The sequence below is a fragment of the Chlamydotis macqueenii genome, chromosome 1 (genome assembly GCF_036417535.1).
Source record: "Chlamydotis macqueenii isolate bChlMac1 chromosome 1, bChlMac1.mat, whole genome shotgun sequence".
NCBI lineage: Eukaryota > Metazoa > Chordata > Aves > Otidiformes > Otididae > Chlamydotis > Chlamydotis macqueenii.
Window position 1 is genome coordinate 22,106,418 of NC_141556.1, and position 24,763 is coordinate 22,131,180.

General features: G+C 39.0%; 2 protein-coding genes across 5 annotated transcripts; both read right to left on the reverse strand.

The window, feature by feature from the left end:
- Positions 1-301: 301 nt before the first annotated feature.
- Positions 302-18,870, reverse strand: HDAC10 (histone deacetylase 10). 4 transcript variants are annotated; one of them, XM_086739979.1, is made up of 22 exons: positions 18,818-18,870; positions 18,586-18,717; positions 18,083-18,149; positions 17,136-17,270; positions 16,395-16,491; positions 15,612-15,709; positions 15,430-15,534; positions 15,170-15,238; positions 14,393-14,519; positions 13,847-13,912; positions 13,395-13,454; positions 12,930-13,019; positions 11,513-11,619; positions 9,957-10,024; positions 9,230-9,500; positions 8,502-8,592; positions 5,669-5,754; positions 5,125-5,178; positions 4,411-4,495; positions 3,802-3,987; positions 1,827-1,986; positions 302-1,130 (listed from the first exon to the last, which is right to left on the reverse strand). In XM_086739979.1, exons 3-22 carry the CDS (start codon positions 18,145-18,147, stop codon positions 1,105-1,107), a joined length of 2,046 nt encoding a protein of 681 aa, XP_086596105.1. In that variant the 5' UTR covers positions 18,148-18,149; positions 18,586-18,717; positions 18,818-18,870; the 3' UTR covers positions 302-1,104. The 4 variants fall into 4 exon arrangements, with proteins under 4 accessions (XP_086596105.1, XP_086596106.1, XP_086596103.1 ...); XM_086739980.1 differs by lacking the exon at positions 18,818-18,870 and having other exon boundaries at positions 16,391-16,491; positions 18,087-18,149; positions 18,586-18,614; XM_086739977.1 differs by lacking the exon at positions 302-1,130 and having other exon boundaries at positions 1,792-1,986.
- A 1,833-nt stretch (positions 18,871-20,703) lies between these two features.
- LOC104484901 (secreted frizzled-related protein 2) lies at positions 20,704-24,220 on the reverse strand. Its single transcript, XM_010127111.2, has 4 exons — positions 23,934-24,220; positions 23,236-23,405; positions 22,271-22,363; positions 20,704-21,184 (listed from the first exon to the last, which is right to left on the reverse strand). The coding sequence occupies exons 1-4, from the start codon at positions 24,218-24,220 to the stop codon at positions 20,874-20,876; spliced, it is 861 nt and encodes a 286-aa protein (XP_010125413.2). The 3' UTR covers positions 20,704-20,873.
- Positions 24,221-24,763: the final 543 nt, after the last annotated feature.

Sequence of the window (24,763 nt, forward strand, 5' to 3'; positions counted from 1 at the left end):
AGACGATTCAGGATTTTTAAACCAGTCCTGCGATGCTTACTGTTAACGTTGTCTCTCAGTTTATGAGAAGTAACGCTATTGCCAGAAAGCGTCCCGATCCACGGAAAGTAACTGCAGTCTTCGACAATATTTACAAACTAATTCTACCAAGAGTACACATTTTTTTTCTTAATTCATGTTTTAATAAATTTGATCAAGATCTTAGAAAAAAACATATAAAAACACAACTTTGGTGTCATTCAAGCACTGTAGAAATGCAGTTGAATGAAGGCAGGTAAAAGGGAATGAATCGAGAGATTTAAGAAAATGCTTTTTCCTTGGAAATGCTAAATTGTCCAAAAAAAATTTTTTTTTTTTTTTCCCAGGAAAAAGAGTGGAAAAGAGATGAATAAACCAACAAATCTCTTATTATGAAAAGTTTTTGAAGCTAAAGTTCGGCCATTTCTCAGTTTCCAATCTAAAGTAAATACTCTTTGAAGTTTAAAGAAATTGTGAACGGAAACAGAACATCTTCGTGTTCTCCAACTTTTGTCTGTGAAAATGTTTGACATGGCTTTTAGTTTCTTTTAGTTTTTAGGAAAAAAAAAATTAGAAGAATAGACCATGTTAGGTCAATCCTTAAAATCAGATTAAGAAATGAAATTTCATTAATCTGAAGGACCTGTTGTTAAGTTTAAACTCCCAATGAAATGGTGGTGGTGGCGGCAGCAGTGCAAGCGCTCTGGTATTATGTTGAATAATATTAAAATGTTTTGGCTATTACGATTGCTCATTTCAGATTAAGATTAATGCAGTCAAGCTACTGCATATGCAAGCCTGACTTCACAATGTCACAAATGATAAAGGCCCTGATTTGCAGTAATGAAGTACAGGAGTTGTTTCCAAGTGTCAGTCTTGAATAATTAGTGCCAATATAGAATTTGCAAGCACAATTCTCTAGCTGAAAATATGGATTTTAAGTATTTAAAAAACAGGAGACAATTGTGAATGGTTCTTACTCCACTTAAGAGACTGACCATCTCTTTTCCTGACGAGTTCTAGGGCAACAGGAACAGCAACAGATTTTCTTTTTCGTCTGCTGTGTAAAATGATTCTGAAGTGAAATCAGTTTCCTGAAACCCCATCTTTCACTGAAAAGAAAAGCAACAACAGTTATTAATCAAGCTCATACCACAATTCCCAACTCCATAAGAACATTTTTATTGGAACCAGACCACTGCTCTTGGCCATTTCTACTGAAAGAGAGCAGGGCATTTTGTTTCAGAGAGAAGCTCACTTTTATGACTGCTTTTTCTGTTGAAAAGCAGCAGTTACTCAGTAGAGAAACGTTCCTAGACAAGTATGCTTGAAAACACACACCCTTACCTAATCTGAGTGCTATACAAATGCAGTACCTGATCCTCTGCTATTTGTGAATGTACTTTAAGCATGACCACCCAGTACTGAGTTATTTGTGGACAAGTTAAATACAAATAAAGATGTAACCTGATTCTGCACTATATTCAGAAAACACACCAGCAATCGGAGCCAGTGCACATCTTATTAAGCATTCTTTAAGCACATCATATTTTGGGAGTTTCATTTCAAAATTCTGGAGTAACAGTACTCAAAGTTCCCAAGGGTACAGTGGTTACGCTATGAAATCTGGTGCTTTATAGCTCCAGTGGCAGACTTAAAAGCAATCAGTTTCATCCTTTTCACATTAGATCAATGTGCTCCCACTGACTTTAATATCCCACTGACTTACAGGATCCAGCTATATTTTATAATATTTTCAGAAACTTGCGTATTTTAATGAGAACTAAAGATAAAAATAGACAACTTACCTGAGCACTGAAGCATTTTCCATTCCTGCTGAAACTGGTCTCTTAACATTTTTATTTTATTTACTTTTTCTTGGGTAGGGGGTACATAAACTCCAAAGTGAGGTGTAGAAGCACCGGCTAATACTTTGGCTACACTTTGCATTACAGTTATCTCTGTGTCCTATTTAAGAAGGAAAAAAAATACTCCTGGGAACCAAACTTACTTTGTTTCTGTAATACATGAAATATTTAAAACCAGCTTTTGTAATCAAGTTGCTAATATTAGTAGCAAGAATGAGTAACTTTCAATTTTCAAATAAAAATGTGTCAAAATTGAGGTTTTTTTCTGGAAAAAAAGGTAAATTAATTTTTATCTCCTGTACAACATGTTTTCTCAAACAGAGAAAGAATCTCGGTTTTCCTTTTGTGACTGAAAAGAAATAATGCTGGGTTAAAGGTAGAAAATGTTAGGAGGGAAGGGGTGCACGGAGCTTGTTTACTTCATGCTTCATTTATTTTCTAGCTGTAGAAAATAGTGATATATTTTGCTTCATGAGAAAGTGACAATTTTTTGACTCCTGACAGTCTAAATTACTGTCATTTGCTCACAGAAATTATATTCTGAGGTTTTCACAGCATACAAGGATTATTAACATTTATTTTTGAGACTGTAATTCAATTTTATTTTTAAAAAACAAGTCTTTTTCAAATTATTCTAAAAAGCCAAACTATGCAGCAGAAAATCTGCACACACTAGATAATACTGTTGTGGAGCTACCCGTGGAATACCAATATAAAAATCTCAGTCATTTCTTAAAGATTTATTTCTAACTTCCTTTGTATTTTTGAGTTTACACTTCAGACTATCAATAATTCTTTCCATTTCAAACTCCTAATTAGTGATGTGCAAATACACTGTTTCTGTCTACTGTATACCTCATGTACATATTATATTAGCTTAGACAATTTACATATCAGCACTGTAAGTTAAAACAAATATCATTTGAGAAGACTACAGAATAAAGTATGTCAAAATCCACTTAATTGTCAGCTTAATGAATAGTGTGTCTTCAATTTGATACTTGCTGGGAAACAGATCAGAATAAAATTGCATACATGAACAATTATTCATTTTTTCTCAGTAAAGAAGAACTACAAGGCACAAAAGCAGTAAAAAGTTACTGTTTCACAGAACAATTGTGTTACTCACAGCCACAAGATGCTGCAGAGGCCAAGAGTGTGAGTTCTTTAAGAGATTAGACAAATTCATGGAAGATACGCTCACTGGCACTTATCACACGCTGGTCTGGATACAGCCTCTGACTTTCTAAATTTAGAAATCTTTAATGTGGCAGTGTATGGAAACACTACACTAGGGAAAGATCCATATATTTTTTAATTCCTTTCCCATGTTCTCTATCAGAAACACAAAGCTGGGGTAGATTGGTCCTCAGTTATGTGTCTTGGCAATTAAGTTCACTTAAAGGATATGTGCCATTTTGACTTATTTTCTGCACGACGGAAGTCATGTGTGATAAAGTACAGCATGGAGGAGACAAGGAGAGGAAATTCAGTGGTTTATGATATTGGGTTTATGATGTGGGCTGCTTTCAATCACTTTTGATGGAAAGAGGCTGTATAATTAACAGACAACAAATGTTTTCCCAAGTGGAAAGGGAAGCTAATCCCCGAACTATGGCAAATTGTCAGAACACGCACTGTCTATAGACATAACCATGGGCTTGCATCCACGCCTCAGCTTGTCAATCACTCAAGCCGCCTACAGCTCAGTATGCACCTGTGTCTGGGCTTGTTCTCAGGCCAGAGAGAAACTTGGGCTATCTGCACTGTGAACTCAGGGCTACCAAAGACAGTACAGATACAGCCAGTATTTTCTATTCGGCAGCTTGAAGCAGTTCATACCAAGCATGCTGCTGCTTGATTTAAGTTCTGTCCTAGGGACTTTGAAGTACCATGGCTTAGCACCACTTCTTACCTCAATCACTGCAAGAATTCGAGACTCAGCTAATCCTTGTAGTAAAGCAAAAAGCAGAGAAATTCCACTTATTCCAAGGCTCCTTTTTGGTCCAACAGCTATTACTGTCAAGTTAGGCTGGTAACTATATGCTACAGGAAGAATGAGTCCAAGTACAGCAAAAAAGAAGTCATTTCCTTCAGCATCCTTTAACAACAATGAGAAACTGTTTAGCACAAACATAAAGCTCCAAATTCCCAGATACAAAACAAAACAGCAAGGTGAATCTCAAAAAGCTTTTGACTGACCTAGTAAACAGGATACTGATCTATTTTCACAGCTACTTTTATATTAAACATGCAGATTATTAATCTCTTCCTCAGTGTTTTTGCACTGCAACTCCACCTTCTTGAAGATGAACTACAGTAACCACTGAAGGCTTCCTCAAGCTTATGTATTCTAATACACTCTAAAGATCTGTGAAGGAGTAGTACCCTGGCAAGGACAAGCAAAGGAAGTATTTTCAAAGGTCCAAATCAAAATTCTCAGTGTCATTTTATGAATTTGTAAATATAATCTATTATTTCTGTTAAAAAAGTTTTTCTCTTGTTTACAGAAAGCGAATCTTACCTCTTTCCAGTTTAGAGAAATACAGTGTTTGGAGCTGGTCTTTCCAGACTGTTCTTTCTCACAAATATGTATAATGAGTATTTTTCTGTAAATAAAAACCATACCTGAGTATTTAACCAACAACTTCCAATGAGATAAAAATATATTTTCTTCCATCATTCTTTAAATACCAATTCATAACACAGGAGCAAATAACTACTTGCATTACTACATGCCATACTGTAAACACCAATAAAAACTGAAATCCTTTTAAAGGTATTCTTGAAAAGAGTATTAAAGATTATAGGCAAATTAATTTTACAAAAAAGGTGAAGTGGAAAAAAAAAGTTATGGGTAAGTAAAGATGACTTTCAGCAAGGAACTCAGCGTTAGCGGTATGCGCCCCCTGCAGTTATAGGAGGCTACACCCTATATAAATAATAATTTTCTTCTTTATTACTTTCTATTTTCGATATTCTATTTTCAACAATAATCTAAATTTCAATTAATATAGAAAGATTATACTTTAAACCTACCACTAAACTCAAAGTGGCACCTAGAGATAGCAGTTTGTCTTTACAGATATATTTGGGGATGTTTTGTATTTTGTCTCAAGCTAAACTTAACAAACACCAGCTCATGACTGATTCCTTAGTGCAGAATTTATCATACACATGGACACTTATGAACATTTATAAAGCCTTTGGGATTTGACTCCCTCAAGAGAAACCTCACCCATCTTCTGTGTTTGGCATGATTTGCATGTCTCCAACAAATATACAAAGCACTCTGCAGAAAACAAAGGAAAATATGTATACATTTACATCTACAAGTAATTTTTTTTTTAATTAGTGCAATTTGTTTAAAGAGTTTGCATGTAGATTAGATGCATAAAAAAGAATGTTATCATTTCTGAATTTGGTCCATTAAAAGTACAAAGAAAACATATTTATGACAGCTCAAGGGAACTCTTTTTCTCCCACCGGATACTGGGGAGAAAAAACAAAACCAAGAAAATGTCCTGAGGCCAAAGAATTGAAACCTGACAAAGAAAATGTAGGCTACCATAGCAGTCATCCTTACAAATGTTTTGGCTTTGGTAGGGTAAAAAGTTTTTGTTGGCATATACAATATTGTCTGTACTACATATTAAAAATGCTATGCATATGGAGATGCTATTTAAGATTAAGGTTTCAACAGCAGTTTGCCATATTTCACACACTTTTATCTTATTTTACATTTTGTCAAAGGGCCCCAAATGCAAAAAATACAAATTCACCTTTGAAATCCAAAACAAACAGAATGTCTTACTGCAACAGCAACAGATACAGCAGTTGTGCGTGATTCTGCAATTCCATTCAATACCTACAAAATATATTTTTCATTCAGTAGTATTTCATGCTGCACAAGATCATGTCATTTCATATTTGTAACAACTTTATTTGTACTTCTTTGTATGTATCATTCAAACAAAGCTACAGCTGCATGAAAAGGATCTTCATGATCTATCACAGCAGGGCTAAGAAAATGTTATTAATTCATGTTCTACAGAAAGGCCATATCTGATCCTTATGCCAAGAGCTGTTCTATTACTTCAAAAGCATGGTGCTATGCTGAAAGACAACGGTAAAAATAGCTTTTGCAGGGGAAGGTCATCTTTACTGGTTCTCTCAGTAGTCTGCAGACTGAATATATTCAGTGTGCCAGTAGGGAAAACTGCACCAGAAAAATACACTCTGTGAAAAGGAGGTTGTCCCTGAATTCTAATTCTGACTCTTCCTTTAACCGAGGCAAGCTATTCCTTTCTGGAAAATATTATGACAGTATTCCTCAGTCAGCCTTTCGATGTTCATTTATATTGTGTAGTGCTTTGAACGCTACATGAAATCTAAGCAAAAGAATAATGCATTCTCCCTCTCCTCACTCCTTTTTGTATTTGTCAACACAAAAAGCTTAGCATCTGCAACTCATGAAAAGTTCTATTGCTTTCTGCCAGTTACCATTTTTCAGGCTAGATCTATTTATAGGCTCTCCTAGAGGTCTGTGCAGTTGATAATGTTAGAAATGTGTCCCTGAGATCTACCTATATGACTTCCAATAGCAAGAACATGACTTACAAGAAAGAGGCCATTCTGGCAGCTACTCTTCCTCACAGGCCTGGTACTTTAAAGGGAGCTTTTCATTCAAAGGAGAAACTGATTTATTATGATGTAATAATCTTATTTGCAGTTTTTCTCTTTGATTCTCCAAGTTTTTATACATAAATACAAATGTTCACCCTCTAAGCCTGCCGCCTTCTCATTGCTGACCCTGCAAGAATCCAAATGCTGAACTGGAATTACTCTGTTCAGAATCACAGCATACAGTGGTGTTTTAAACATCTCCACTATGTATGTGTGTATTCGTGTGTAAATCAAAACACACTGAGTAAACTGCTGTACAAGTAATAGTATGTTGGTGCAACTGCACATAGCATGGCATCTTGTAACGAAGGGTAATGCAGAAGTAAACTCTGTCCTAAAGACAGAAGACAAGACTGTGCACTGAGAAAGGAAAGTTTTTGACATTTCTTGCTCAGATTTCTGGCTGCTGCTCCCTGCTGCTTGATACACCACCTTCTGCTCCCCTTAACTGGATGAGTGAAAGCCTGGCTCACCTGTATGGAAGAGCGATGAGAAGGCTGATACAAGCTCACATGCAGTGACTGAAGAAAACCAGGACAATGTCTTGTTCAAAGATGATTAGAAAGATGTTTGAGGTAGATATTTGAGGTTAACAACTATCCCTATGTCGTGGTTTTGTTTAGTAGGGGGCGGGGCTAAGGTGGTAGCTTCTGTAGGAAACTGCTAGAAGTCGCTCCCCTTTGTTCAGGGGACTTGGCCAGGCCTAGGGCGGACCCACTGCTGGCCAAGTCCGAGCAGATTGGTAGCAGAATGTTCCGTGATAACACCTCTGCGATAATGTATTTAAGAAGGGGAAAACAGAAAAAAAAAGAGAGAGAAGAAAAGATGTGAAGAAGCTGAGCGGGGGCAGAGGCACAGAGGGGGAGGCGCAGGCCTCATGGGCCTTGCAGGCCTCACCCTCTGGCCTCTCGCCAGGCAGCCGACTGGGCCCGACTCGGTCCAGCCCGCCTGCAAGAAGTGGAGAGGAGATGAGAAGTGAATAAGATGTAAAAAAGATCCTGAGAGACATCTACCAGCCTGTTGTGAGGAACGGCTGCAGACGCCAAGGTCAGTTCAGAAGGAGGGGGAGGAGTAATGCGGCTCCTGGCCAAGATTCCCCTGCAGCCTGTGGTGACGACCATGGTGGAGCAGGTTGTCCCCCTGCAGCCCATGGAGGTCCACGGAGGAGCAGAGATCCACTTGGAGCCCGTGAAGGACCCCACACTGGGGGAGGTGGATGCCTGAAGGCAGCTGTGGCCTGTGGAGGGCCCACTAGGGCAGCTGTTCTAGAGGGACTGCACCCGTGGAAGAGATGACCCACGCCGGAGCAGTTCCACAAAGGACTGTGGCGTAGGGGTGGGACCCCACAACGGAGCAGGGGAGGAATGTGAGGAGTTCTTCCCCCGACCATGAAGCAGCAGCGTAAAACAATATGTGATGAACTGACTGCAACCCCCATTCCCTCTTCCCCCCTGTGCCGCTCGGGAGGGGAAAGTAGTAGAGATAATGTTAAGCTCGGGAAGAGGGAGGGGTGGGGGGAGGTTATCTTGTTCTCTGTCTCATTATCCTGCTGTTTGTAGTAATAAATGAATAGTTTTCCCCAAGTCAAGTCTGTTTTGCCCGTGACGGTAACTTTAAGGATTTCTCCCTGTCCTTATCTCAAACCTCGAGCCGTTTTTTCTTATATTTTCTCTCCCTGTTCTCTCGGAGGGTTGGGGGAGTGAGAGAGAGACTGCCTAGTCTGGTCCGATCGGGGCTGAACTATGACACCCTAATAGTCATTCCCTCATGTTGTATACTCTCTCTTGTAGCTAAGCACATATCTAGGTGAGATTAGTGGGCTTGTGAACTACACAGTAACCAATACCTGGATAACAACATAGTACAAGCAGAAATCAGAGGAATCCAACTCTCCTCCCACCCCCCAAGACCAAAGCAGTTTATTATTACCTCCTTCTTAAGTATTTTATCTAGGATGGCCAACATACTGCCAAGACAGAGCAAAGTTTCATCCTCTTTCACAAGGTCTGCATAAAAGCCACTGTAAAATAAATTATACGGAGAAAAACTAGGTTAGAGGCAATAGCGCTTTTGAAGAGAACACTGATACAGTACTTCACAGTCAGTATTGACAGGGTGCATTTTGTGTATGTGCTACACATTAATTCTCAGAAATCTAACTCTAGGAGGAAGATAACAACACTGTTGCCTGACAGTCTTGAGCTCTACAAACCTGTTTCCATTCTGCTCTGGAAAAAAACCAAAAATGTCTGATGATATTAAGGAATGGAGTTCTGACAAAATTAGACTTTCTAAGACCAAAAGTTGAGCTTCTCAAATCAGATCAGTTCGGTATTTTTTCAGCTAAAAGTGAACACAGACTTTTAAGGCACCTTCCTAGCAAAATCTCTTTCTAAATGTATGCATTTGCACTAACTGTTCTATCTCCATTGAAATTGTTTTCTCTAAAACTATTCTGATTAGTTCTTTAAAGGACCTAAAGGCTACAAGTGATAACCAACACCAACATCTTCATTTTTCAAAGAAAGAAACACTGGCTATAATTGAATAGACAAAGGCCAAAAAGATTATCATGGCAGAGACAGAGCTAGATAACAGTCTGTACAGAGACCTCTTATCCTCGTAATTACGTTGAAAATTAAATAGACAGTACCAACCTGACTAGAGCTTTTATTTCAGTTTTGTCCATTTCCTTCACCAAATGAACGGGTACAGGGAGCAAATGTGCTGAACCTTTAGAGTCAGTTGCTGTTTTGATGGGAGGCACTGGAAATAGAATATTTTTCATATGCAGTTCCAAAAACCTTTCTACTTTGATAGTTTCATCATTGTTAGTCATCTTAAATTCTTCTTGTTCTGTGGAGGGATTTGTATTAGCCTTCTTTAGTAACTGTGATTTGGTGCTCAAATTTTGTAAAAATGATGTGTCTAGAGAAAAAAAAAACACAGAGGTTTCACATCTACTAATTCCTGTTAATATTTGGTTACATTTATTTACAAAACAAAGTACCTCCGCACTCACAGTATGCATATTTATTTCCATGCACTAGTTACAATGTTTTCTGCCACAGATGTTATTTTTCTAGCAAAAGGTCATAAACGTTAATAAATCTTATGCCCATATTTTTGACACAGAAAACGGCATCCTCAAACAAAGATATCAAAGTGCTACTTTTTGGTGTGATGTTTTCTGGCTTCAGAAACTCTTTTCAGACCAGCTAAAGACACGACCTTGAATGAAGCCTCACAGTGCTGCATCAGTCACTTGATGAATAACTGGTAGTTCAAGTATTTTAATCCACTGGTATTAATCTTAATCTTTTGAGTTTCTGCATAAATCCATTTACCAATCCTATTTACTTGAAGCAAGAGAAGAGTGAGTACCTTCATACATCAACCATTTCCAGTAGGGTTTATGCGCTGCTCTCACATTTTGAATAGATTCAACAGCACTACAAAAGAAACAGGATTAACAGTATCAGTGCTAATGAAAGTACAGCAAATGTAAAACTTTATCTCAATGAAAAAGCAAAACTAAAAAAAATACAACTGAAAATGAACAAGTTCTGGTCTATTCCAAGACTGCAGAACAGAAAAGGTAAAGAGAATAAGAGTCAACGGGCAGATTGCTTGGAAAGATTACATTCAAGAGTCAAAAAAAGTGAAGAACACATGCGGTATGTACGCACCTTTACACACACTGAGTGAAATCCCAACCCTGCTATTGGAGGAAGCACACCCATCCCTGACTTCGGGAAAGGCAAGCTTTCATCTGTCTTTGCTCTGTCAGAGATTTTATCTACAGAATGTAAAGATGTAATTGGATTCACTCAAAAGCAAGACTACCTGTTTAGAAACCAAGTAAATCACATTCCCTGCTATTCTCTGTGTTGAAATATCTTTTTTTATTATCACTGGTATTTGAAGCACTATAGGCAAATGGTCGTATTGTGTGAAAGAGGTGATATAGGGGCTATAGGATGTACCAGGAGCAACCAGCTTTGCTCCACCAGAGTTTACCAAACCCAACCCTGCCCATAACCTGTGTATATTTACACTGCTTCCCTGACTGATCTGAGCTCTGAGTTTTAACTAACACAGCCAACTGGTAGGTGCTGCCTTCTACCCGCCAAAATATATAAGGAGCATTACTGCTGGAAAAAAAAAAAAAAAAAAAAAAAAAAAAAAGCACAGGACAGCTGCTGAGGTAGGAGAGAGACTGAGGACAGACCATGGAGATGTGGAGGAGATGGTACAGACATGTAGAGAGAAAGATGCTATTTAGATGTGGGACTGACTCAGGCCCAAGGTTCAGAATGCTTTACTAGGTCAGATTCACCACTGTGCAAACACAATCTTACTGTCTCCAAAAAGAAGTTAGACCCAAAGTTTAATTGGTACAGCTCCATACAGTTTAGTGCTTTCACACTTCAGGAACTCCAGAAACGCAAAGAGTCGCCAAGACTGGCTCTGCACGGCATCAGCTCTCACTGATGAGAGAAAGGTTAGCTCCAGCTGTTGCCATACTACAGCAACTGAAGTGGCTCTGGAGTCTGAAGAACTAATCCTTGCAATTACATACTTTCCCAAATACTGGCAGTAATCACAGCCATTGTAAATAACTGGCCTTGCCTTGATTACAGCAGGATTGTCTCAGCCTTGAGTGAGATGGATCTCTACAGGATAAGAAGGCCCAAGGATAAATAGCATAAAATTATAAGCCATCAAGTTGCTCTTGCAACTTGAAATAATTTCAGAAACAAAAAGTATACAAAACTATACCTTGGATTACATTTTGGAAAGCAAATTATCCAAAGCAAAAAATAATATATTATAAAGCATCTTATTAAAACCTTGCTTCAGCAAAATGTTCAAAGCATTTATGTATTCAGTCTCTTTGATAAATACACGGGTTGTTCTAAAATCCTTCATATGCTTACCTTAGGCAAGGTGCCATTTCTCCAGTTATCTGAGGTATAGGATCTCCAAGCAAAGCTTTTACAGTCATGCAGACTGATTCAGACAATGACTTTAAGTGGTATCCACCCTAGAAAAAAGTATTTTGTGTCACCTAAGGAACAAGTACTTGTAACATCTACCTGAATATCATAATGGAAAATAAATTGAGCTTTTGAAATATATCTGAATTTACAGAAATGGAAGATGATATGCAAGTACATCTAAGTCAATGATTTTCAATATGAAAACAGTAAGTTAGAGGCTACTTGCTGAACTTCACTGGCATCCCATGATACAACTCACTTTATCATGGTTCAGTTCATTTAGAAAATGAGTCATGATTTGCCATGAAAACTCTGGCAACATACACCTTCTCCATTCCTTTCCAAGATATGCCATCTTCAACAATTCTTCTGGAAGATTCCTTAGAATGCAAATACTATCACTGTCCTTTAGAATGCCTGTACAAGGGAAATCTCCCTTGTACACTTGTAAGATATGGTTGTCCCAACGGTTTGGCAGAATTTGGAGGACTGCTGAAGATAGATTTAAGACTGCTACATTGCAGATGATAGACTGCTTCCTGCATATCACCTGTGGGGCAGTCATGTCATCTGTATTAGGAGGGGATGCTTGTTTGCACTTCAACTAGTAGACAGAAATATCTATAATAACCTGCTGGAGAGAAGGATGATGGAAGAAAGGTCATGCAAAACAGACATTAAGTGAATCAATTCTTAAACTGCTCATTCTTGGAGATCTTGTTGACAGTAGTATTTCCACACACTTATTTACCTGAAAAGCCACCATTTTTCTAACACGCAGCAGAAATAGCGAGTTGAAATCTAGATTTCAAAAGGAGGAAACATTTTTAACTGTTTAAAAAAAAAAAAAAAGGAGCTTTTAAAAAAAGAACTTACATAGAGGGTTTTAATCAAAAAAGAGCAAATTTATTAAGGGCTCCATAACTAAGTAAGAGTATAGTTAGGTTAAAGGTTTTTAAATGCTCCTGGGGTAAGACATACTTGCAAAAACATTGGCAGTGCAGCTTATTCACTAAATACATTTTAATGAGTTTGGGACTGTCCAGAGCAGCAGATAAGTCACTGTTCACAAGAATTAAACATATCTGTAGAGGATATGTTTTTTTGAACAATAAGCATACGATCCTCTGTTTCAAAATTTTATGTTAAAAAAAAAAAAAAGTTTAAGACATGCATTTCTTCCAATTCAATGTATAAGAGCATTGTCAAATCGTAGACATTTTTGCATTCCTGATTCTCAAAAGAAAGATAAAAAGAATAAATTATTTTGTTAAGAAGTTTTGTTTCCTAGCTTCTAGCTTGCCCTATGTGGCTCTAAAACATAGATTTGGGAGTATATTTCAAAAGTCCTTACCTCTAGGATGACACACAGCTTTCCATGAGCTAACTGCATCAGGAAATGGGTAAGGTGGGCAAAAATCTCAGGAGTAGCATTCATCTGACCCTAAATCAAGGAAAATTTTTAAGAGATAAAACCCTGAATCAAAAACATTGGTAAAAAACCCCATACAATCTGAAATACATGAGTCTGAACTGGAATACTGAACACTTGCCGCTCATTTTATCTAACAAAATGCTGAACCAACTGCTTTAAACGAAGGTGCAAAAAACACCACAGTAATTACACCTATGGGATAATCTGTCTTTATATGTCTCTTTGTAGTATTTAATGAGCTGGGGTCTGCTTAAAGACTCAAACATGTATTTTTAGCTTGGTCAAAGTGAATTTCACCTAGCAATCATAGGACATTTAAGAGATAGGAATATTTTGCAAACAGATGTATGACCGACAGCACAAAGTCCACAACAAGTTACTTACTTCAGGGTCTCCAATTCCAGAATCGTATCCAGAGGAGACAAGAACCAGTTCAGGATCAAACTGTTATAAAATAGAGACAATTGCAGCACATTCTTAGGTCCTATTTTCAATTTGGTATTGGATTTCAACAGTACCACGTTTGGTTGTTTTTTTCAGCTAGAATGTGAACACAAATAAAGACTCTCCTTGAATGAAAACTGATTACCCTTTTATACTATTCTCATTCCTGCTAGAGAAATTGCAGATCATTATACTGATTATTTAATAGCTAACATTCCATAAATATTATTCAGTTGATCAGAACATACATCCATACCAGAAGAAATAATGTGTTAACGGTGCTACTGGCAGTTACTGCATTTCTACAAAATATTCAATGGCACCTTCCTAAGAAGTACTTAGGGAACAGTCTTTGGTTTTGCTATTCAAATAGCAGAGCAGTAAAAAATTACCTCAAAAGCCACTGGAAGCAACATATGGAAAAATGCAGCAAGATAATCTGAATTTCCCATACCAGTCTGCAAAATGTGAGAAATATAGGTCAAATTTTCCTGTTGGAGTAACAAATTTTCTAAGGTTCGTCAAGACTTTAGGGAAAGATAGTATCAAAAGTTAAAGATAAGGGAACCTTATGAGGTCAAGTAAAACAAACTCCATTTAAGTAAAGTGCATAAATATCCAACATTTTTCCCCGCTGAATGAGGATGGATGTAATAATCTCCTGAAACACTTTCTGTTTTGATGCCTAGGCAAGATATTCAAGAAAAAAAAAAAAAAAGAATATGTGCATGTTTCTCTCTCTCTCTCTCTCTTTAAAAAAAAATATTATCATATTCTGAGCCATACTCCTCAGCAGACATTCCACTCACAGGAAGGAAGTACACTGTGCTAAGACATCTGCCAAGCAAGTGAAGCAGTGCACTTCTCAAAAAGTGTTACATAAAGCATGAGACAGAAAGCTAGTGCATCTGCTTTGTTTTGCTGGAAACAACATTTACCTTATTCCAAGGCAAATTTATGTTAAAACCTTTTCCTTTTCCCAGACCCACAGCATCATAATCAGATTCTTTGAGTGATGGCCAGAATTCCTGATGTTCATAGCGATGCCAGGAAAAATACAAAACACTGAAACATAAAAGAAACAAATCCAACTTGATTAAAATACTCTGAAACTGACTTTATATGCTGAACCTAGTGCGTGTATTGACTAAAAGCATGAAAATAGAATCGTCCTTTCCCCTTACTTCTCTTAACAGACTTGGACCATGAAACTTGGTACAGTAGGTCCTATGCCAAAAATAACCTAGGGCAACTGCTAAAAAACTATTGTTTATATGCAATCCCTTCACATCAAAGGCAAGGCATTTTCAGAACAGCAGACTTGTTTCTAGAATCTAATTCCGTGTCTTTTCAGAAAACAATGTGTTTTATCCAACTACTACTTGAATACTTGAACAGAGAGATTCCTGAATAGAGAGAATATAGATATTACCTGAATGCTGTCATGCAGGTATCTTACTGCTGACAAACCAAGGTGGTCATATTGCTCACTTTGTTTGTAATTCTTTACAGTAGAATAGATTTACATGTTTCTTTCTGTTAAAATTTTCCCTCTATTTGATAACAAGTAAAAACAACAGAGTGACTAAAATAGCAAGGAGAATGTTTTGTGTTTTGCAAGTGTCTAGTTTTAGAAAGCTAAGAAACCTTATTAATTACAGAGGAAAGCAATATTTAACCAGCTAACATAAAAAAAAATAAAGTATCCTTCAAACCTTGGATCCTCTTCAAATATATATTGAGTTCCTTGCCCATGGTGCACATCCCAGTCAACAATTAGGATTCTGCATAGATCAGTAAAAGAAAACATTCAGCAGAAGAACTGAAGGAGGTAGAGATGAATAATGGTTTTCTGTCCCAGGAGCTACATGACACCCAGAAAGCTCTAGGCGTTAATTTAAAACAACACAACATCAGTTACCCAAATGCCATACTTGCATATGATAAGCTTCTCTAGAGTCAACCATGCACTTACCTCTGTAGACCATATTTCAGTTTTGCATATTCTGCTGCAATAGCAACATTGTTGAACAGACAGAACCCATTAGCTGCGTTTCTCTGGCTGTGGTGACCTGGAGGTCTAAAACAAAGTTTTATATCGTTACTCACAACAAAGGAAATTTTGAGAAGTGAAGACTTTCTCACACATTTTCTTACCTTACTAATGCCATTCCATTGCACACTTTTCCAGACATCACAGCATCCACCAGCTGCAAAGTTGCTCCTACTGCTAGTCTGGCACAGCGATAAGTGTTCTGAAAAAGAGAATCTCTCAGTTGTCATCAATCACTCATAAGCTTGTTTCAAACTGATCACACATGACATGCTTTTGCACCTCAACGGCAAATTGTCTTGACATAAGTCTACCCTACTGAGGTTGCAGGCAGATAGTTGAAAGCAGAATTTTACAATACAAATTCCAATGTGCTTTCTACTAGGTTTACCTATGACCACTGTATCCTTTATCAGGATGTTCCCTCTGGAGCAGTTAAGAAACATGAGATGGACATATTGAACTGACTAGTGGAATAACATGACATCTTTGAAAATAAGGAATGAAACCTTACAGAAACAAAACACAAAAGACTTCACCTCCATTATCTGGCACAATATTTAAGAGCAGCTGTTACCAAAATGTGATTTGCAGATCACTAATGGTCTACAGTGATATTAAGTGACAAAAATAGAGCTAAAATTTGAGTAGTGCGCTTTACTGGCATGAAGCAATTACAGAGCAGATGACAGGACACTTAACCAATTTAAATTACAGCATTATATTAAACTTGAAACAGGTAATAATAATTTCATAAATGTAAGTAAGACTACTTAAATAGCAAAAAAACATATTGCTAATTTTCCCTTACTTAGAAAAGTAAGGGAAAGATGCAAAACCACAAATACTTGTAACTGCCCGTAGAGGAAGCAGTTTAACTTACACACCGGATGAAAGAAAAAAGCATCATAATTTTCAGAGACTCTTTTCAGTTCCTCTTCATTCATTGTCTGGGTGCTTTTTGCCACTTCCAAGTGTTCTGAACTGCAGAGGAGAGAGAGATAACACAACACTTAACTAAGCAAATAGACTTATAAAGGTTCTTTTGGTTGCTTTTTTTAAATGCAAAATGTAATTTAAAGTAAAGGAATATATGTTAAAAGGGGCTTTCTGTGAGACTTCACAAGTCCAGCAGGTACTCTGGAACGCTAGTTGCAGGACATAGTGAAAAAAATAAGGAGCGCCATGAAAGCAAGGGTTCTTGGATGTCTTCAGAATATTACATTCTTCTCCGTTTTCCAGCAGCAAGGGCGACTGCCTTCAAAAAAAAAGGCTCTTTGATATTTCTTTCTTTCTAAAGAAATGTCCATTTTTCTACACTTTTAAGTCTTGTCCCAACTTTCATCAGAAGTTTACTTTTAATCCTATGTATAAATCAGCATTCATTGCTTAAGAACCAAAAAAGGGAGAATGGGGATTTAGTGGAATAGCAGATTCATACTTCAGCACCTACACCATACTCAACATTATTTGTCTACCTTTACGTGTGACGCATTTTCCATTGAAATTACTGGAAGTGACCGTGTTTTGGGGCAGACCTTTTCAAACGGAGCAAAATATGACCTGGAGGTACGAGATCTGTTATTCCGCTGAATCAATCTGAATGGTTAAGAAAGTAAATTTCAGACCTGTGAATCAACAAGATCTCCTCCTCGCTTCCTTCTCTGGCAGGCACATGGACACATCTTTCCACAAGATGGTAATATTTAAGCTTCTCATAGGAGGATGACAGTCTTTCTGGCACTTCAATATCACAAACAGGACTAGAAATAAGCAATAATCATATTACTATAATACTATACCAGCACAGCAAACAAATACACTTCATAATGCCTAGCTTTTAACATCCCACTGTAAGAAGATTCATTACCCTCATAGAGGGACATGTGAGAGCAAAAGAAAAATAAAATTTGTAAATACTTTTTGTTTTGGAGTTGAGCCAAAAATCGGTTCAAACTATGTAAGCAGAAAATTACATATGGTCCTTAAATTTAAAAAAAGCATAATTTTCTGTTTCCTCTCTCACCACTGAAAGTAGCAATGCTTAACTACAGACACAGGAATGCTGAAATGAAAAGCTGTAGATTGAAATGAAGGTGAACAGATGAGAAATGGGTTTGGGAGAGAAGATAACACTGGACTGTTACTCTGAGCACTGCAAAGGTATTGCTCTAATTTTTGTAAATTTAAGCAAGTGGCATATACCAATTTCTAACTGAATTTAATTGACAGGTTTCCACTGAGTGAGTATATCTACATTTTTTTCCCCAAGATGTTTATAAACAATTTAATTAGCTTACAATACTTCATTTAGGGGCTACTCAGATGCTTAAAGGCCTACCAGACTGGAGGCCTACAGCTTCTCAAACCCAATTTCAGATTATCATTATAGCATCCGGATACAAATTAGGAGTATTTTTTTTTCCCCAAAAGAAGACTTTCTGTTTACTAGGAAAACGACAAGGTATCTATAACTAGGTATTTCCTATTATGTTTATGAAAACCACATTTACTTGGTACTTCTCTCAGAAGTCCTAATAAGAATCTATTCGTAAACAGAACGGCAGTGACTTACTCACTCCAAAGCAGTTTATGAGTGGTCATCTCCTCATCGTAAATCAGCGCTGTTCCTGAAGCCATTGCTACAGACAGAAGAAAATAAAAATCCCATGTCACGTATTTCAGCCAAGAAGTAAATGTATATTAAAACAAAGTTAATATTTTACTAGCTAGTGAGAGTGTATGTGCGCAGTGTATCTACTTGCATGATGATTCTGCACTTCAGACTTTGTACTTACACAACGAAATTAAAGCAAATCATTTAGGCGGAGCCCTGACAAGACCGAGGCAGCAGTTGCAAAGCTAATGGCACACACCTTGAAACTGGAAGCACACAGGCAGGATTCGCCATTATCTAAATTTTCAAAACCCAGGGGCAAGTATTTCTGGTGCAGGTGAAGGGGTGAGGTGATCCCCCGAAGCCCCACCAGCCCAGGCCGAGGGCCTTACAGGGAGTAGAGGATCTGAGCACAGGCCTGCACTGGCGTCCTCCTCCCGCCATGACACACAGACGCTTACCTGTCACGGCTGGGGTGAAAGGCACCAGCTGCTTGTAAAAACTTAAGTTTTAAATCCACAAAGTATGAAAAACAGGGCCACATACACCACAGGTAGAACAATTACAGGGATCCGCTGTGCTTAAATCTTTATCTGTCTTTCAAAAACACAGAAGAGTCATTTGAGAGAAACAAAGAAACCGATGCGCAGAAAGCCAGATTAACAAGCGCAGCAAGCCGCTGGGCCGCCTCACCGAAGACGCGGAGCTGCCGAAGGGCGCGTTAACGGCGGAGACTGCGGGCCCGCCTGCTGGGGGAGCCTGGCAGCCCCCGGCGCCCTGACACGGCGCCGCCGGCAGCGCCCCGGGGCAGGCGGCGAGCAGGCCCGCGCCTCCGCAGGCGACGAGGGCGGGAAGACGCCGCGCCTGAGCTACACGGGCCGGGCCGGGAACGCCCCGGCCGGGCGGCCCGCTCCTCCCGCGGCGGCAGCACTGGGAGCGGCGAGCGCAGGCCCCGCCCCGCGGCCGGCTCAGCCCGGCCCGGCGAGCGGGGTTTAAATTCCGAAGTTTAATTTTCGGAGGCCCTAATGCCGCTGTCCCTTTCACTGGCGTACAACCGGGAGGCCTTAGGCCAAACTTGGCTTTTGCCAGAGCTCTCTGAAGTAGGCCTGGCAGTCTGAGTTATATTTTCAGGCCAAGGATAGTTCAATCACGGGTATTGTTTTTATACATAACAAATCTAAGAGCGAAATAACTGGCAACCTTGGGCTGTATGGTGTCCTCTAATGTAAAGAGAAATGAAATAAAAGCTTGAACTGAAATGGCCACTTTGTTTTTGCAGAGTAATGAGGCTCCTGTTCTCAGCAGGTAACACCAGACAGATACCGTCTCCCTTTGCCCCAAGCCCGGGTATTGATGCTTCTCCTGCCCGTCCTAAGTGGGTCACAAAATGTACGGGCTGCACATCGCTTCAGGAGCCTCCCCCTGAGCCCCCCTGGAGCAACTGGTGTATGTAAGGCAATGACAGGCTGCTTCAATTATTTACCAGTTTTCCTGCAGGAACCAGCACAGACTCTGCCAGATCAAATGAACTGAGCTTTTGAACAACCTACTTTTTTCTAAGCAGTGACTTCATTATACAATATAAACTGAATATAGGTTGTTTCAGCTTTTTTCCTGGGTTTCTACTAGTTTTCCAGGTCATGGTAGAAAGCGGTGGAACAGGTGTCATCAGGAGCAGGCATACAAACCTGCACTTATGGGGACTTACCAGGAGCCCAGATCATTACAGATGCGACTTTTAGAAAGCTACTGACCATAAGCTTTTCCCATATCTGTTTCAAGAAACAGACATACATAACAGACACTCTATTACTGAAATACTGTCTAATTTATGTATTATCATTTACCTGTTCTTGTGTCTATTATACATATTTGTTAAACAATTTACAATTAAGTCAGATTCTGTCCATCTTCATGTGGCCTTTAATGTCAGTGTATTGCACTGCAACTGAGGATGCTAATCATGTGGCCACTGTAATATTTTGCATTTCTTGAATATTATCACTCCATTAGTCCCCTGCAGTTCACTTAAACAACTGATAAAGGTTCTGCATTGGCTTTTTAAATGTGTCTGAAAATGAAAAGGGACCTTTCAGTGTGGGGGCTTGATTTAGATTCCAGTTGAACTGTGTTACATTCAAGATGGTCACACAAGAATAAAATTTCAAAAATTGCGTTTAGCTTATGCTTTCAAGTGTTACCACTGAGACGCTGTCAGCTCTGTCATTGTAAAATGATGCCCAGTAGCCAAATCTTCTTGTGGCTGGGGCCAACCAAAACGTGTTCATAGCTATCTGCTGTGATTCATTCCACTTTGATTCTGGCAAAAGCGACCAGCAGAGGGCTGCCTTCTTTTAAAATACTCTAATGGAAGAAAACTAGGTGGACAATGAAACGTTAAGCAAGGGAAAGTTTAGGTAACTTGAGAAAATGGCAGAGTGGGCAGTACAGAAAAATACATTAAAGGTGGTCAGCTGGATTAAAACTTTTATGCCAGTTTTTGTACATATTACGAAATATTTTTGCAATAACTCAAAAGTTCATACATGCTTGGCCAAGTTCAAACTTGATGTGAATAGCTGGAACACTACAGAAAGGAGGCCTGGTAACACTGGGGTTTAAGTTCAACTTATAATACAATTTAAAAAGAAATTAAGACTTTACATTCCACTTATAATACATTCCTATTTACAATATAGGTTTGCCATGAGAAGTGTAATAATCTTTTTACAAATAATACGATAAATATTTACAAGCATTTATGGTATCTCCACTTCTGAGTGGCTAGAGACAGCTGGGAGTCCCTCCTCTGCCAGTGATAAACCTGGTTTACTAAAACAATGCCCCCTTCAATATTCCCCACAAGGAGATACACCATGGGACGATGAGTTGGAGTCATCCTCTGTGTACAGTTTTCATTGATAAGCAGCCACTGTTGTATCACACTCTGAGTTTCGTAAGTCAAGAGTGAGCCCTGGGTAATGAATTCCACTTGGCATTCAATGTTATACTCTTGGTCACCAAAAACTGTTCTCTTCTTGGACAGCTTTACTTTCACTGCTAAGGAAAAAAAAAGGAAACATGTAAGTTACTCAATTTATTCAAAAGCAGAAAGAAACACTGCCAATGAAAGCAGGATGATTCCTTAAAAATACTATTATAATTTATGCTGATAGAGGATGGTGAGGCCTTCTCCAGCAGCAGTAAACATTTTTAAACATTTTTTTAAATAAAGGTTATGTAGTAAATATACTACATGTAGTCATGGTATTATGTAACTAGGAAAAAATATTTTTGCGGAAGTCAGTAATGTATTTTTGCCATCACCATGTATGTCAGGCTTTTTGGATAATTACTTATTGTAAGTTGTTGGTGTTGTTCTTGTATCACAAGGCTGCCCAAGCGATTCTCCTGAGACTTACTTTGTCCACATGACGCACCCCTCTGCAAAAAATAGCCAGTAATGCTTGCTGATACCACCCTTTCAGATATTCCCTTTGCATTACCCCATTTGACTCCACTAACGCTTTTTAGCATGAAGTTTCTCTGTATCGCCTAATCTAAAGCCAGCCAAAGTCGCTGAGAGTCTCCGCACTGACGTCAAGGGCTTTGCAGGAAGTTTCTAGGGCAAACTCAAAAGTATCGCCTGACACTCTGACAAGATAACATGAGATAAGAATTTATTTTACTGATATGATTTTCTGAGTCTCCTTTTCAGTACGTGATGTATCACAAAAACCTCATGCACACAAGTAACAAGGACACGCCGTTCACTGGTAAAACACTGAAGCTTTACTTTGGGTTTAACCCCTAATAAAAGGCAAACTGCTTATTTGTCTTGGTTTGCCAGAAATATTTTTCTGGCAAAAGCATGTTATACTACAATGTAGCCAACTAGACAAGAACAGAAGATCTGTTTGGTTGTAAACTAGATCATTAATGAATCTTTCATGCAAAATAAATCCTCCTTACATTTTGATTAGCAAGCACATATTCCGAAAAAAACCCCTAAAGTTGTTAGCAGCCAAACTCTTAATCCTTTGAAATCCCATCAGAAACTGTCACTTATTATAATCCAAATTTTAAAGCATTGTAGAAGAAGAGCTGTTAGTCTCTTTAATAGCAGCCGTATTAGCAAGGACTTACCAAAGTTGTTGTGACAGAAAACTTCAAGAACTCTTTTGTGCGTAAAGAATTCCTCCACTGCTGGGCAGGTCTGGCAGGTAGGCTTTGGTAGGACTGGTAAGAAATTACAAAAATCTCATTGCTATCTTTTAGAATCTTTTGTTTTCCTTTTCTGCTGTCAAAGTTGAGAGCCCACTCTTTAGCCCCAGGAATGACAGAGAAAACACACAATTGGTCAGTGACAATGTGAAAGTCTACACACTTCTCTGAAAACACGGCTAGGGATGAAAAGGAGTTTCGTTTTCCATGTGCGCTCAGTCCTTCTTCAGGCCGACAAGCTCCATTATCAGCATCAAATACAGTAACAAATACAGTATTATTTTTTAATTCGGCTGTGGTGGGTGGGAAAGAGGTTAGGCGGCTGATTCTATCAGTGACTCTGGGTGCAGCTGCACTAGGATTGTGAATGTATGAATTTGGGTGTGTCAGCAGCAGCTGATTCCTACTGCTTTCTGTGGAAGTTAATAAGCCTGAGTGTATTTGAAGGTTTGAACATTAATGTCACGATAACTCAGGTTTCCCTCAGGAAAATCAGATAATAAATCATCCCAACTTTTCTAAGCTGATCTGAGAACCAATTCATTGTACACATAAATTTGTCTGTAATAAGGGCCATAAATCTATAAAGAGCTCTCAAAATAAACCAAGCACAGTGTGCTGTCGTGGGTATGATACTGCCCATAGCTGAGCAGGTGATAATTGCCTTCCTCCACTAATAAAGTGTAGATAGTCTACACTTTTTTTTTTTTTGAAGCAATGCCGATTTACACCATCTGAGGTCTGCTGCAGCTTACACTGCAAGTATTAGCACTTTCCCCTGCCATCTGCACAGATAGGGTGCAGCAGTACGGACAGACGTGATGCCATTTACAAAATCACAGACTGTCTGGGAACGGCCACCCTCCCCTCTGCCATCTTCCAGCTACCTTTGTGCAAGTATTTATATTCCTTTGTAAGAGATGCCAGGCACATGTCCTCGTCTGCAGGGAACCGGTCGCAGTCCAGACTGTCAGGCCAGGGGTGTCCGTGGCAGGCGAGCACGGGGGCACAGCTGTCACGGACAGCAACACACATACTCCTACAAGGATGGATAAACCTGTTGCCGGAGGAAATAGCAGGCTGAATCAGTTAAACTCTCTCAGTGAGAACAGAAACTAGTGCAACAGTGATTTCTACGCAAAGTACCTTGTCTTCGCTGATATTTAACATCCTTCAACAATAATATAGTTCTAGAAGTGCAAACTGTGCAAATGATCTGCATATGGACTGCACTGTGCTTACAGGATTAAGTTACAGTTTTAAAAACGCTTTTATTACAACCTGAGAAAAGATTCAGCAAGTGCCTGATGCTGTTCGTAATAGGTGCTTCAACCCCAAATTAACAACAGTAAAATTCCAGCTGTAACAAAATAAAACATATTCTTTGACAACAGCATTCATTTCCCCAAAGCAAACTAAAGTTGAAGTGGAACAGGCTTTTAGTACTTTTCTTTCCATTGAGTATGAAAAAGTTAACAGAATTATTTCAGATAAAGTGGAGATCACCTTTCGATTACGATAAACATGCATTTCATTTTATTCTGGCAATAAAGGCTGGAGTTTTGTACTGTGCTGTGGTACTTACGTATCTAAACACACGGGTGCAAACAGGGAGCACAGGAATGTCCTCACGTGAGGGTGACAGTCGGTGTGTGCAAGGCGCTGCCAGGCAGTGGATTTTAGGATAACCTCAGCCATGCTTCTGTGTCCCATCAGGTTGGGAAGCCTCATTTCGGAGTACCCGATCTTGTGGCACATGTCCATCTCCTTGGGTATCACAACACATTTCGTGGATAATCCAATGTCAAAGCCTGTTGCCACTGTTAGGAAACCGCTCAGAGCGAAAATAAGTAATTTTGCAGTCAAGACCATCTTCCAGTGACTCCTAGGCTGCTGAGCAGGGAGCTGTCAAACCCCCCAGGCACAGGGGCACGCTGAAAACCTCCTGGTTTATATACCCCAGGAGCTTAATGAACCATTGGTTATCAACTGCTTACCAAATCACTCGAGACAAGACCCGGTCTTATTGCCTATTCAAGGGATTGTTGTGATAACCAGGGAGGTGGAGACAAAATATAGAAGTACATTCCCTAAAGACACCAATTTGATACAGACTTTCACGTGTCCCACGGTGCCAGTTGCTGCAGTGTGCTATGTGGCATATTAAATTTTGACACCTAGAAGGTTTTTGCTATGTGCTTTCCAAAACAAATTAAGAGATCCCCCCAGGAAAGCGGTTGGGCAGACAAGCTGTCTCCTGGGGCTGCTGTGTCTCCTTTGTTTTCAGACACTGCTGACCAGGCAGAAAAACCAGCCCAGATTGACTTATCAAGTGAAAATGTTTTGCTTGTGCTAATTGCCCATGTCTCTGCCACTGTTTTACAATGTAGAAGAGGCACTTTCTTTGGTCAAGCG

Coding starts and splice junctions, on each gene's coding strand:
- LOC104484901 (XM_010127111.2), bottom strand. CDS start 24,220: ATGGTCTTGACTGCAAAATTACTTATTTTCGCTCTGAGCGGTTTCCTA. Junction 22,364..23,235: donor ATATAAATACTTGCACAAAG/GTAGCTGGAAGA, acceptor ATTTCTTACCAG/TCCTACCAAAGCCTACCTGC. Junction 21,185..22,270: donor TTTCTGTCACAACAACTTTG/GTAAGTCCTTGC, acceptor TTTTTTCCTTAG/CAGTGAAAGTAAAGCTGTCC.
- HDAC10 (XM_086739978.1), bottom strand. CDS start 18,147: ATGGCTTCAGGAACAGCGCTGATTTACGATGAGGAGATGACCACTCAT. Junction 15,535..15,611: donor AATGGAATGGCATTAGTAAG/GTAAGAAAATGT, acceptor ACTTTGTTTTAG/ACCTCCAGGTCACCACAGCC. Junction 15,239..15,429: donor CTGAAATATGGTCTACAGAG/GTAAGTGCATGG, acceptor TGATCTATGCAG/AATCCTAATTGTTGACTGGG.